At 38.7% G+C, this 14,905-nt stretch overlaps 1 protein-coding gene across 2 annotated transcripts; it reads right to left on the reverse strand.

Annotated features, from left to right (window-relative positions):
- Window positions 1–1,716: 1,716 nt before the first annotated feature.
- drg2 (developmentally regulated GTP binding protein 2) lies at window positions 1,717–14,860 on the reverse strand. 2 transcript variants are annotated; one of them, XM_060943023.1, is made up of 13 exons: window positions 14,782–14,860; window positions 14,475–14,574; window positions 11,036–11,196; window positions 10,838–10,927; window positions 10,665–10,725; window positions 10,481–10,571; window positions 10,324–10,396; window positions 10,110–10,200; window positions 9,924–10,021; window positions 9,616–9,781; window positions 8,720–8,778; window positions 5,291–5,344; window positions 1,717–5,201 (listed from the first exon to the last, which is right to left on the reverse strand). In XM_060943023.1, the coding sequence occupies exons 2-13, from the start codon at window positions 14,536–14,538 to the stop codon at window positions 5,115–5,117; spliced, it is 1,095 nt and encodes a 364-aa protein (XP_060799006.1). In that variant the 5' UTR covers window positions 14,539–14,574; window positions 14,782–14,860; the 3' UTR covers window positions 1,717–5,114. The 2 variants fall into 2 exon arrangements, with proteins under 2 accessions (XP_060799006.1, XP_060799007.1); XM_060943024.1 differs by having other exon boundaries at window positions 14,778–14,860.
- Window positions 14,861–14,905: the final 45 nt, after the last annotated feature.

Below are 14,905 nucleotides of genomic sequence, written 5' to 3' on the forward strand. Positions count from 1 at the left end.
AAATGTTACACTCATTCGGGACTCTACCTTGCATGGTTAGATTCCTCATCTAAGAAATGTCCAATGGAACAGATTCTATCCTTCAGCTGTTGTGCTGATATTGGTAAAAAGATTTCCCATAGGCAAAATGACCTCTGTGTTAGCATCCCTTTCATCATGTGCTGCAGCTCTTTGAATTTTCTCTTCATAAAGGTACTCCAATCACGTATTTGTCCTTGGCGAGTCTCAGGTAGCGTTCTCGTAAAAGTCTGGAAACGTGTCTGAAAGCATGTGAGGACTCCCTGTTACAGTTGGAAAGGGCACCTTAAATGTATCAACTACACTCACTTAGAGTAACATTATCTCTTTGGTTCGTTTCTGTATAAATTATGCAGTTCAGTGAGCTGTTACTAAACTGTCTGAGAAACATTTCCAAAGAGCAGAAGAATATGGCTGTGATGCAGAGTAAAGAGAAATAAAGTCCAGCTTAAGAGGTGAGTGAAAACACTGCAAAAAATAAATACAGCATTGTGTATTTTGGCATTACGGCCTTTTGCTGAGGTAAATGCTTGTTGTTGTTGTCGTCGTCTAATTTTTTTTCTTTTTAATACTTTTTATAGAAAGATCTACGATTTGTACACATTTGTTCTGTCATATTACAAAACCAGTGATCTAATTGTCTACTTTGAGCATCGGGTTTTATTGTTGTAAGATGTTCAGAAAATAATAACCACAAATACATTGTCACTTATTACAAAAAAAAGCAATGCTTAAAATGTAGTCTTATACTCATTACTTATACATTATCTTATGTTCTTTTTTTTCAGTTTGTTCAGAAAGAGAGCTCTGAAGACCTTGCTTGAATTTGCCCATCACTGTTTTGTGCTCTTGCTATTAAGGTGTTGCCTGAAATATTTTGCTGTTGTTGATGTTTAATTTTTGTCTAGTTTAAATTTTTGTTTTGAGGGATTTGTTTTAATTCATTGATGATAGGTTAATATTCTAAGAGTTCATGGCACTGAGAGTAATAAATTCTTAATGGCTAGCCTGTGTTCAGCTTACTAAGAAATGATGAAATATTAATTGAAAAAGCTCTAAATATATCTACAGTAATCTTTTTTTGTCAGGTTTTATTCCAGAAAGTTCAGTGACCATCCCATTCCATTACTATGACTGTGCAACAGTACTAAAGTACAAAACACTTCCCATTAGATATTTGAATACAGAAATACATTAATATACTATAGATATAAATGAGGATTAGCACTAAACATCTCGGATTTTAAAGATTAACGTTTAGGGGTTTTTTTTCCACACATTCCAGCTATTCCATGCAATTCAAGACGGAGTTGAAAATCCTAAAATAATTTAGTCCAAATATAGACTTAGTTATTTACGTCAGCCAAAAGCCAAGGTGTTGCGTTGCAGTCAAGTGTTACAGGGAAACTCTGTCTTGAATTTCATTCAGTAGCTCAAATGTGTGAAATTAAAACTGATCATTGCCATACATGGATGCAAAGCCAGTTACAGACATACCGGTATGTTGTTTCCATGGTATATTTATTGGTTGACAACTAATAATATATATTTACCAATTGTTGATACATTATACTGTATCATGTGAAATGTTCTATGTTGCTTCCATTGCTTTAAACCTATTGCATTTGCTACTTTTGATCAACAGTACAGCATTCAAGTCCATATTGCTGTCAAATTAAACAAAACACATTGTGTTAATCAGTTTCATTTTTATAGTTTATTCACAATAAATCTGCATTTATTCTAGTATTTATTCCTGTATACACTACCTTGTGGCTGTAAAGCAGCTAAGGAAGTTACAAATAGAGTATCCTATAACAAATAAATAATACATGTAAATACTGTTTACAGTATATATCCGATCATGTCACCTAAAATTAGAACTTGATAACAGAAGAAGCCTTTATTTTGCCACATGTACACTCAAGCACAGCGAAATTCCTCCTCTGCATTTCACCCATCTGAAGCAGTGAACACACACATGCGCACACAAGTGAGCAATGAGCGCACACACACACACACACACTCAGTAGTGAGCAGCTATGCTACAGTGCCCGGGAAGCAGTTGGGGGTTAGGTGCCTTTCTCAAGGACACTTCAGCCATGATACAGAGGGAGGAGAAAGTGCTGTTCATTGACTCAACTCTCCCTCACATTTTTCCTGTCGGTCCTGTGAATCAAACTGGCGATCCTTTAGGCCCAAGGCTGCCCCCATAATAAAGGGTGTAAAAAATAAAAGATGAAGGGATAGATGCCCACTTTTGGATCCCACCACTGTCCAGACACTGTTTACTGCATCAGAAAGCCTATCAAATGTTCACATTGTGATGCCAAACAAATAAATAGCCCCAAAACTTATTTCTCTCAAGATTTATTTAACTACCTACAGGCACTGATAAATACTGATTAAGCAAAATGTAACAATCTGCAATGGATTAGCATTAATAACTCCGGCTAGACCTAACATGAGATTCTAAAACACATATCGAGCTTGATTCAAGCTGGCCTAAATGATAAATAGCCAGAATCAGACTGCTCACTTCAAAGGTAAGAAGATATGATAAAATATTTAGTAGTACTTGTTAAAAATACTTGGTTCAAAACCCTCTGTTGTCTGCAGTGGAAGCAATCACAACTCTTTTATTGACCTTGTGAGGTTATAGTGTCTTTACCAAGGGAAAGTCCATCACCATCAGCACTTGTTTTTTGCAGTAGAGGGCAGCAGAGTTCCACAGTTGTCTAGGTTAGTCAACATGACTGTGCAGGTTATAAGCCCTCATAAAAACAATGGACATTTTACTTAAAAATCAACTTATAATGCTGGTGGGGATTGTGAAAAATGTTGCATCAAATGGCACGTTTGACTGATACACTATCAGATAAGCAGTACTTCATGGTTTTCAATGTGCTTGTTTACAAAATGACAAGTGCTGCACAAGTGACTTATTCTACATTCAGCCACTAATCACATATGACCCCAAAAACTGACAGTCTATTCTTAAAACATTCCACTCTGTGTCCCAAAAACCATACAAAACTTTTAATTTGGGGGGGTTTCTTAAAGTATTGGATTTCAACTGACAATTTTCAAAATATGGATCATTTACATTATCCATAGATGGCTATAACCAAGAAAAGAGAGATGTATCGAAGCTTGATATGGAATATAAATAATAATTTGTAGACAAATATTCCTATAGTTAAAGGTCTGAAAATGTAGAAATGGTAAAATCAACTTATTATCCAAGATTGGTGTTTATGCAACACTTATGCCATTTTAAAAAACAAAGTATTTTAGCAAAAGCTGCAGGTGAACTAGCCCCACACACCTGTCATGTTGTGCCATATGGTTCCAGCATCAAATATCCAAACCTGTAGCATGGCATCAAACCCCCTTACCTTCACTGCACCGAGTAGGATATCGCTGCTCCTCAAGTAATTCCAAAACAAAGTCTCTCCATTTTGCTTATCCTTATTATGATTATTATTATATTAGTTACAGAAGACCCAAGGCCTAAAGTGGTCCTGCTTAAAGGTTTTGCTCATTCCCCACACTCCACTTGCTCGCTGTGTTGTATGGCCCGAGTGCCTCCACATGCATATTTAATGATGTGTATTATACTAGTTTTCACTAATGAATAGAAGCAGCAGCTCTAGGTTTTCAGATGAATAAAGGGAAGGTAACAGTTGGCATCTTGTAAGTGTACAATTAAGCACAATAACACCTACAGGAGCCGAACAATAACATCAGCGTCAAAATGAAAGCTGCATTTTCCAAATTTGAAGTCTGAACAATTTTTTTTTCCTGAAGCCCTGATAAAGACTCTCCATTGTTACTCTTATACGAATTTTTAAAACAGCCTGACACATAAGGCTTTAATGTAATACAGTCACTAAAAACTAAGGCAACAAATACTGGTGTTGTATTTAATAGTGTACAGTACCAGTCTAAAGTTTGGACACACCTTCTAATTCAATGTTATTTATTTTTATTAATTAAAAGACACTTCATGTCTTAAAGTGATGATGGATGTCGTTTCTCTTTACTTAGTTGAGCGGTTCTTGACATAATATGGATTAATACAGTTGTGGAATAGGGCTATTTACTGTATTTATTATTTACTGTTTGATCTCAAACACATTAAGGCGGCAAGAAATTGCATTAATTAACTTTTGACGAGGCACCTGTTAATTGAAGAGCATTCCAGGTGACAACCTCATGAAACTGGTTAAGATAATGCAAATAGTGTGCAAAGCATCATCAAGGTAAACACTGGATACTTTGAAGAAGCGAAAATATGAAACTTTTTTTTTTTTAACCACAATTCCATACGTTATTTCATAGTTTTGATGTCTTCAGTATTTTTCTATGATGTAGAAAATACAGGTTAAAAACAAAAAACAAAAAAAAACACCACTATGAAGGAGTAGTAGTAGGGGTGTACAAACTTTTGACTGGTACTGTACTTTTCCACAACAGCACACAATACTGGTAATGTTTTTCTCCTTTGTGGCCTGTTTTAATTGCTATCTAATGCACATTAAGCTTGCTTTAAAATGGCTACACTGTATATAAAAATATCATTGTTAAGACGACGACTGTGTGAAATATTCCTTTATCACTTTACCAAAAGCAATCCACCGCCCCTGCAGTTACTATTTTAACAAGCTTCAGTCATACTGGTGTTCTCGTATCCCTTTTAACATACCGACAAGTGTCTGAACCTCGGAAGTGATTCATTTTTATTGCTTTCAATTTGACATTTTTTTTTTAAATTCAACAGGAGTACTGGATTGTAAGCAAGAAAAATATCAACCTGTTGCCAAATTCAAGTTTCATGCATGACTCAAATTATATATAATCAATATCCCTAATCAGTGATGAAAATAAAACCATTAAAATACTTCTGCTTTGTTTTATATGGGCACCAAATCTGCAATCCATCCTTGGTTTTGGTTGGGTTTTTTTTAACAAAATGATCAATAAAGGCTCTTTCTAATGTCATCTGGGTAAAGTAAATGCATGAAGCAGTTGTGTATAGGGTAAAAAATGTAATCTTTTGTAATTGTACAATGACTATGATTGAAGACATGAGATTATTTCTTCACAATCTGAATCACATCCTCATGTTCCATAATGTGCGTCAGTCCTACTCTCTGCGGGCTGTACTTCGTGCTCGTGCCCTGTAGAGCGCAAAAACAGAAAAGTCTCCTGCAAACTGAACACCACAAACATTCAGTTGCATTTTACTTCTGAAGATTTGCAAACTTACCCAGACAAGTGCGTATTTGAACTGGCTGGCTAATGTCCTGTGGATTCGGTGGCACTGTAAACAACAGGAAATAACAAACTGTGTTAAATACTGGTACTGTATCTAAGACAGCTGGGGGGGGGGCATTAAAAAAATAAAGCGCAAGGGATTCTCTCTAAGCATGATTCAGGTTTGCAATATTTTACTTTTGCAACATTCTTCATTTTTAAAATAAAATAATCTTGGTCTAAATGGAAGCATTACGAGTGGTCATTTTCAAAACATAACTGAAAAACAGCTCTTGCAAGTTTTTTCATAGACTGAATTCTTTATATTGTGTTGTAAGAGATGTGAAGACTTTCTTACTGTCCAGTTTAGTAGGAACAGCCATACATTCATGCTATTATCTAAAATCAGCCAATCATGTGGCAGCACCACAGTGCATAAAATCATACAGATACAAAACAAGAGCTTAACAAGAGTTAAAGTTAATGCATGATCTCAGTGACTTTGTGGCATGGCAGTTTTTGCCAGTTGAGCTGCTTGAGTATTTCAGAAACTGTTAATCTCAGATTTTCAAACACTGACTAGACAGCGGGTGCAAAGATTATTCAGCAAGCGGCAGCTCCGCAGGGGGAAACGGCTTGTTAACGAGAGGTGTTTTGAGCTGACACGCAGGCTACAGTAACTCAAATAACTACTCTTCACAACCATGGTGAACAGAAAAGCATCTCAGAACACACTGAATGTTGATGCTGATGGCCTGCAGTAAAAGACTACATTGGGTTCCACTCCTGCCAGACAAGAACAGGAACCTGAGGCTTCAGTGGGAACCGACTCACTGATCAAGTCACAGTCAGTGTTACCGAGATCATATTTGTGGGCAATAAGTGAATCTATTATATGGACATGAGTGTTTTACTGGGAAATAGGCCACTTGTATTTTTCATATGAGCTCCATCCAGGACATGGAGAACCAAAACCGTGACATAAATCTCTATACATCACTCGTGAGGAAATCGATGAGTTGTTTTGATAAATTTGTGAATGTGTCGATATAATAAAAAGAAAAATCACATGCTGGCTTGAGAAGATAAACTTCATATCTTCGTGTTGAAAAACTCATTCATATAAAATACATGGCAGATGAGTGACAATTCCCTGTATTTCACTCTGATGACATCACTCCTAGTGTTTTCCTGGTGAGTAGACTCACGTTGGGGGCGGCACGGTGGTGTAGTGGTTAGCGCTGTCACCTCACAGCAAGAAGTTCCTGGGTTCAAGCCCAGCAGCCGGCAAAGGCCTTTCTGTGCAGAGTTTGCATGTTCTCCCCATGTCTGCGTGGGTTTCCTCCGGGTGCTCCGGTTTCCCCCACAGTCCAAAGATATGCAGGTTAGGTTAACTGGTGACTCTAAATTGACCGTAGGTGTGAATGTGAGTGTGAATGGTTGTCTGTGTCTATGTGTCAGCCCTGTGATGACCTGGCGACTTGTCCAGGGTGTACCCCACCTTTCGCCTGTAGTCAGCTGGGATAGGCTCCAGCTTGCCTGCGACCCTGTAGAACAGGATAAAGCGGCTACAGATAATGGATGGATGGATACTCACGTTGGCAAAATGGAGAACCATTTCAAAATTACAATTCTTTTGATTAACTTGCATATTTTTTGTTGATGTGTCCATATACAGTGGGGCAAAAAAGTATTTAGTCAGCCACCAATTGTGCAAGTTCTCCCACTTAAAAAGATGAGAGAGGCCTGTAATTTTCATCATAGGTACACTTCAACTATGAGAGACAGAATGGGGGGAAAGAATCCAGGAAATCACATTGTAGGATTTTTAATGAATCAATTGGTAAATTCCTCGGTAAAATAAGTATTTGGTCACCTACAAACAAGCAAGATTTCTGGCTCTCACAGACCTGTAACAACTTCTTTAAGAGGCTCCTCTGTCCTCCACTCGTTACCTGTATTAATGGCACCTGTTTGAACTCATTATCAGTATAAAAGACACCTGTCCACAACTTCAAATAGTCACATTCCAAACTCCACTATGGCCAAGACCAAAGAGCTGTCAAAGGACACCAGAAACAAAATTGTAGACCTGCACCAGGCTGGGAAGACTGAATCTGCAATAGGTAAGCAGCTTGGTGTGAAGAAATCAACTGTGGGAGCAATTATTAGAAAATGGAAGACATACAAGACCACTGATAATCTCCCTCGATCTGGGGCTCCACGCAAGATCTCACCCCGTGGGGTCAAAATGATCACAAGAACAGTGAGCAAAAATCCCAGAACCACACGGGGGGACCTAGTGAATGACCTGCAGAGAGCTGGGACCAAAGTAACAAAGGCTACCATCAGTAACACACTACGCCGCCAGGGACTCAAATCCTGCAGTGCCAGATGTGTCCCCCTGCTTAAGCCAGTACATGTCCAGGCCCGTCTGAAGTTTGCGAGAGAGCATTTGGATGATCCAGAAGAGGGTTGGGAGAATGTCATATGGTCAGATGAAACCAAAATGAACTTTTTGGTAAAAACTCAACTTGTCGTGTTTGGAGGAGAAAGAATGCTGAGTTGCATCCAAAGAACACCATACCTACTGTGAAGCATGGGGGTGGAAACATCATGCTTTGGGGCTGTTTTTCTGCAAAGGGACCAGGACGACTGATCCGTGTAAAGGAAAGAATGAATGGGGCCATGTATCGTGAGATTCTGAGTGAAAACCTCCTTCCATCAGCAAGGGCATTGAAGATGAAACGTGGCTGGGTCTTTCAGCACGACAATGATCCCAGACACACCGCCTGGGCAACGAAGGAGTGGCTTCGTAAGAAGCATTTCAAGGTCCTGGAGTGGCCTAGCCAGTCTCCAGATCTCAACCCCATAGAAAATCTTTGGAGGGAGTTGAAAGTCCGTGTTGCCCAGCGACAGCCCCAAAACATCACTGCTCTAGAGGAGGTCTGCATGGAGGAATGGGCCAAAATACCAGCAACAGTGTGTGAAAACCTTGTGAAGACTTACAGAAAACGTTTGACCTCTGTCATTGCCAACAAAGGGTATATAACAAAGTATTGAGATGAACTTTTGTTATTGACTAAATACTTATTTTCCACCATAATTTGCAAATAAATTCTTTAAAAATCAGACAATGTGATTTTCTGGATTTTTTTTCTCATTCTGTCTCTCATAGTTGAAGTGTACCTATGATGAAAATTACAGGCCTCTCTCATCTTTTTAAGTGGGAGAACTTGCACAATTGGTGACTGACTAAATACTTTTTTGCCCCACTGTAATATAAAGAGCATGACACTGTGGTGCAAAGATATGAAGTTAATCTTCATGTTGAAAATAAATATATATAAAAAATTCACCACTCAAAGATAAACTTCATATCTTCGCACAACTTTGTAATATCCTCTCTCTCTCATAATATAAAAGAACAATAACGGCATACCACATGTTCTACTGATGCGCTTCTTCTCATGATGATTGGGTCACTAAAATCTGGTCGCTCTGTGAGACAAAAATAAATAAAATAGAAAATAAATAAATAAGGGGGGAAAGAAGGTTGGTCATTTGTGGCACTTTCAGTGGGTGTCTTGTTAATTGAGTATCTGGCAAGAAATTAAAAAAAAGTACTCTTAGTAACTTTAATGGGGCATGATAATATTTAGTACTAATTCACCAATATTTTTTCAAGGTATTTCAACTCTGTACACAATTATGATATAACCACTAAACATCACAACACTTAAATACCAAAAACATCAGTGCACGCCACTCTTCACACGTGTATAACGAAAAATGAAATTTAGTATAAATACAGAGGTGATTATAGGAAATTGCGTCTGCTGATAGTTCGAATCTCTTGACCAATTTCTCAATAATTGCCTCGAGTGACTCAGCAAAATGGCGGCCGATCACTTAGTCACTATAAGTGAGAAAGAATTACAAATTATGAAAGAAAATGCTGTTTCTAAAAGCACTAAAGATGCTATGAAGTTTGGTCTAAAACTATTCAAAGGTAAGGTGGAATTGTGATTTATGTGTTTCAAAGCAAAGTATTTTACGTGAGTCGGCGTAGATAAGTGACAAATCTGCGCTGCACCTTTATTAGATTTGTATGCCGTTTTTGAAGGTTGAAATAAATTATTTTTAATACAGTTTTTTTAAATTAAATCACCTGTGTATTTATACTAAAACAATTATCCACCTCAGGCTCAGTGAATAATGACCTCGACTTCATCTCCGTTATTATTCACCAATATTCACGTCACCTTCTATGAATAACTTAAATAATTATTGCTACTTTGGTAGTTTTGTCTATCTGTGATCAAATTCAAAAATGACCTCCTCTCTTCTTGGTGTAGAGACAGATCAGAGCCAGGTATTCCCACAGCTGCTCCAGGAGATAGTCTAGATTCAGCTTCATGCCGCAGCTGATCACGACACTGTTAGACTGACGGGCGAGACGGTCTACTTCTTCTATTGAAATCTGGTCCACTTTGTTGTACACCTGTAACATTTTCAGAAATAAGCAGACATTCCATTTTCAGAGCATTTCCATTAAAATACATGTTCCATATACTGTAGTGCGACGATTATAAAGTAAGATTTGGTGAAGACGGCTAATCTCACAGAGGCAAACTGATACTCACATATAAACAAGGCATGTACACTCTGTTGCCCACAAGGACATCAATAAATTCGTCTGAGGTACAGTCTTCTCTAAACAAAACCTCAGCATTGAAGATTTCTAAAAAAAAATCAGGTTAAGGGAATATCCTTTTCACAGACATATGCGCCAAGAAGAGCCCAGCTACGGCAAAGCTGATAAAGGATACTATACTCGTGAAGAATGAGCTGCACAAGTTTCTCAGAGCAATGTGTGAGAGGAACTGTCGAATTGAAGGACAGACCACCACCTTTCTTAGGCTAAAAAGATGAGAAAAAGCTCCTTTGTGTGACTGAAGGTATCATTTTTCATTACGTTGTTAAAACTTTACCTAGAACACAGTAAATATTCATGTGATTAGTCAGAAAGAAAAGAAGGTGCACCTTAAAGTAAATATTGGGTTTGGACCGGTTGAGTCTGATCCCAACAGATTCAAGTTCTTTTTCCAGAAGTTTCCTAAAAGACAGTAGATGGAAGGAATGTTAAAAAAAAAAAAAAGAGGATAAACTGATTTTAAAGCCCATGAGACAGAACACTTACCTCTGCACATCACCTTTGGTTGCATCCAGCATCATGATGACCACATCTGCTGTTCTGGCTACAGCTATCACCTGTCTGCCTCGACCCTTTCCTTTCAAAACACCAGCAACATATTACAAGCGAGGAAGAGAGGTATAAACAAATTATATTAACCTCTTTTTTAAAAAAAAAAAAAATCACATACCTTGAGCTGCTCCTTCAATAATCCCAGGCAAATCCAGCAGCTGTATGTTGGCACCTTTATACTGGTGGAAGATGTCATGAAAGATGAAGGTTTTAAAAATGAAGTAATATTTTAAATTCAAATTAAAAAAAACTCAGTTGGTGTATTGGAAGTAAATAAATACAAATATCTACCTCAATAACACCCGGGATGCAGGTCAGTGTCGTGAACTCATAAGAAGCTGCTTCACTTTCTGTTGAGGTCATTAAGCTCAGAAAGGTGGACTAAAAGAAAAATATATATATTTAAAAACATCAGTTTGTAAAAGACTGCACATGAAGCTGTATTAAGGTTACAGGATTGCACCGTTCATCAAATTATACCATCATTACCTTGCCTACTGATGGAAATCCAATTAGAGCAACCCTGGCATCACCCGACTTCATAACATCAAAGCCTTCACCTTTGGCTCCGGCTGATTTGGAAGGCTCCAGAAGCTGGGCTCTGTACTTGGCGAGCTTGGCTTTTAACAAACCAAGATGGTACTCAGTTGCTACAAACAAGTAGGAGAGATTAGAAGCAGATGGTGAGGGAGATTAGGGGGTTTATGTGAATAACCAGAAGAGCTGAACTAAATCTGTTAGTACAGACTGGTGAAAACGTAAAACATTTCAAATACAGCAACATTTTTGTGTGTGTATCCTCATCTCATCATCTCTAGCCGCTTTATCCTTCTACAGGGTCGCAGGCAAGCTGGAGCCTATCCCAGCTGACTACGGGCGAAAGGCGGGGTACACCCTGGACAAGTCGCCAGGTCATCACAGGGCTGACACATAGACACAGACAACCATTCACACTCACATTCACACCTACGCTCAATTTAGAGTCACCAGTTAACCTAACCTGCATGTCTTTGGACTGTGGGGGAAACCGGAGCACCCGGAGGAAACCCACGCGGACACGGAGAGAACATGCAAACTCCGCACAGAAAGGCCCTCGCCGGCCACGGGGCTCGAACCCGGACCTTCTTGCTGTGAGGCGACAGCGCTAACCACTACACCACCGTGCCGCCTTGTGTGTATCCTTGTAAATGAAAATTTTTTGAAAACTTATTCTGACTATTATTCTCCACTTGACACATCCCATCTATACAAACTCCACTCATTCTGCTTTAATCATCCAAATCCTTGACTTCATTAAGCACTGCACATTTAAATCATGATTGTTCTGGTTCTGCTGTATTTCACAAGTACATTTCAATTCTTCCTGCTGTTTCATAGTTTGAATGACTAGAGCAAAAAATAAATAAATAAATAAATAAATAAAACAAATTTACAAATGATTTTCAAAAGTGGTAAGATGATGTTCATGTTCATTTGGCTCGTTTAAAGGCTTTAGGATTTCATGTTTCTTTACAAAATGATGTGATGAGAATATTGTCAGCCAAACGTGACAAACCAAGAACCCCAAAATATTAAAGTGCATATTCTGGACCAATTTTCTGTTTTTTTTATATGAAAGTATGTCCCTTTACACACTCATCCAGAAGGGTAATTTTGCACAAGGTCATCTGTCTACAGCAGAAAAAAATAAAATAAAACATGTCTGGAAAAATCCCAAGGGAGTCTGGAGCTAGATTCGTGACGTCACCTGCGGAAGCGCCAGCAGGCTGCGAGAGCTTTGCGCAGTCTCAGTGCACAGCCTGTGTAGACGAAGCGCTCCCATTTCTCCCTCATTGTCCGGTATTTTGGAAAACAATGAGTACTAATCCCATCAAGATTGGTGTTGCTACACCCTCCTACGATACATCTGTTAACCATTTTAATAATTACGCGATAACGTTGAAGAAATTTGCAGAAAACCACAGGTCGTTTCCTCATAAACAAATCAGCGCTGACGTAGGATTCAGAGGGAGGCATCACAAAAATCAATGTTTGCTGGGAAATCCAAATGGCGAGTTTTTTCAGAGGCGGACCAATTCGCCTCAAATGGCTTGATTTCAACTGAATTTCTCTGGTATTGCGCAAGGTAAAAAATTGCACAAAATGCAAAATGTTACAGATATTTGACCAAAGTTTAATATAAAATAGGAGAATTACATTGATCTTGCTCCTGAATTTACCCAAGATGTGCACTTTAAGGTCTTGTCCCCTGAACATACTAATGCCAGCTAGTGTTGTAGTCAAGACCACCTAAACCAAGACCAAGTCATGACTGAGATCAGAGTGTATCAAGACCAAGACTTTGACAGGTTGAGATGAAGTCAAGACCAAGACAGGTTGAGACTGAGTCAAAACCAGAACCAGGCCGGTGTGTGTGTAAAGGGGGTGGGGAGGGGTGACAGCCATTAACAGGAAGAAAAATTTCAAATTAGCAATGAGTCACGTTATTGGTTGCATTTGAAGCAGGAAGTTTTACACCCAAACACAGAGACAATGTTAACAAATAAATCAGACAATGCACAGACAATTTCGTGAAATTCCCACAGTTGTGGTCTTGAAATAAAATCCCGAGTCTATGTCCGAGACTGAGACGAGACCCAGTAAAAATGTGGTTGATTCCGAGACAAGACTGAGACCTTCAAATAGTGGTCTTGACCCCGGTCTCAAACACAACACTAATGCCAACCTTACACCAAATGACTAAAAGCGATTTCACTTTCGCAAACCAATTTCCAATGTCGGAATAAAACCATGAGTTTTGCTCGAGTTGTGTTGTGCTTCCATCATCTCAATCGGTTGGTATAAGGTGGCCACGTGGCCCTAAATTCTCTGCTATTTTTTCCTGCTTCACCGTGACGCAAAACAAGACACTACATCATGCATCACATGGTGGGCTTTCCCCGTTTGCGCATGGCATTGTGGGATACAAATTTGAAACAGGAGAGAAAAATGGAGCATGCGAGTGCACGAATGAAACGAGAAAGACCGACTGCAGTAACGGAAAGCGAGAAGAAAAGACGTTATGTTGCGAAGGAAAAGAAACGCAGGACCAAATAAATAAATATCAGCAGTCAGCGAGCACCTCGGTATGATCAGCTGTTCGTTTTGTGACAAGATGATGTAACTATCAGTGCACGGTCGAGGTAAACCTGCACATCGACTTGCTCTGCCTGCTTGACTGCGCGAAGGGAGTGATTTCATGCACATTATTTGCTCAGGAATCCCCTCAAATTAAATAACTTCCCAGCCACAGAAAGGCCTGGGTTTTTTTTAAAGATATTACAGAAATAAACATATCACAATGACCAAATTTCAGAGGGAACTAAATTTCACCGATTTTATGAAATCAAAAGGCAGTCTACTTTTAAAGTAGAATTAAATGAAATGGCCAAAAGGTCAAAACTGAGCCTACATTTGACTCAAACAAATGTTTGAGTCTTTAACTTTCAGTAATGTCTGTGATAAGAACTTATAAACAGACATTACTGCTGTAAGTAGGACTGGTATGTCCCTGTAACGCAAGGTACACACACACACACACACACACACACACACAGAGGACCTAGTTGGTGTTATTCAAAAAGACAACCATGATTGTGAAACAGCTGGTGTCTGGTTATCACAAGTTAAATTAATCCTGTAGTACATAAACAGTCAGTGTCAGTACTGAGAACTCCATATACATTAATTAAACAATACTGCTCCTAATTTTGTTGTTCCTCGTGAAACATCTACCACATTCCTCTAACCCTCAACTGAACAACTCTCTTTAACTCTCAGACAACAAACCTGGCTTTCTAAGATCATCACATTAGTCAGTCTCATAGTCCATACTGAGCTATAATGGATCACATGTATATCTAATATAGTAGCTCATAAAGCTGTCTACCTTTATTTTTCTGAGTTCGAGCGATTTCTCGCTCAATCTCGGCTATCTTCTCCAGAATACCCATCGTCCCACAGGTACAAGACCTTCAGAAACAGGTAACCTGTGAAAGCAGCAATGACATGAAACCTGTTATTAGTTGTACAGCCATAACAATCTGCTCTATGGCTAGCTAGCAAAATTAGCAAGTAGGGCTTTCTTTTTTTTTTTAGCAACTCATGAGCTCCATTAGCAACCAAACAATAATAACATAAATAAACATACAAAACAGAAACGTGTCGTTTATATCACATACAAAACACTCACGCACAAGAAACGTTGTAAAAATAATAGTTTTGAACAAATCGAAGTCTGCAGCATGACCAGGTGATGACGTCACCATCACCACCCGAAAGAAAGACGGTGGTGCACCGCATAATATCATCCGGGTGGAA

The sequence above is a fragment of the Neoarius graeffei genome, chromosome 16 (assembly GCF_027579695.1).
Source record: "Neoarius graeffei isolate fNeoGra1 chromosome 16, fNeoGra1.pri, whole genome shotgun sequence".
Lineage (NCBI taxonomy): Eukaryota > Metazoa > Chordata > Actinopteri > Siluriformes > Ariidae > Neoarius > Neoarius graeffei.

Coding starts and splice junctions, on each gene's coding strand:
- drg2 (XM_060943023.1), bottom strand. CDS start 14,538: ATGGGTATTCTGGAGAAGATAGCCGAGATTGAGCGAGAAATCGCTCGA. Junction 9,782..9,923: donor TGTACATGCCTTGTTTATAT/GTGAGTATCAGT, acceptor AAAATGTTACAG/GTGTACAACAAAGTGGACCA. Junction 5,202..5,290: donor TCAAATACGCACTTGTCTGG/GTAAGTTTGCAA, acceptor TGCGCTCTACAG/GGCACGAGCACGAAGTACAG.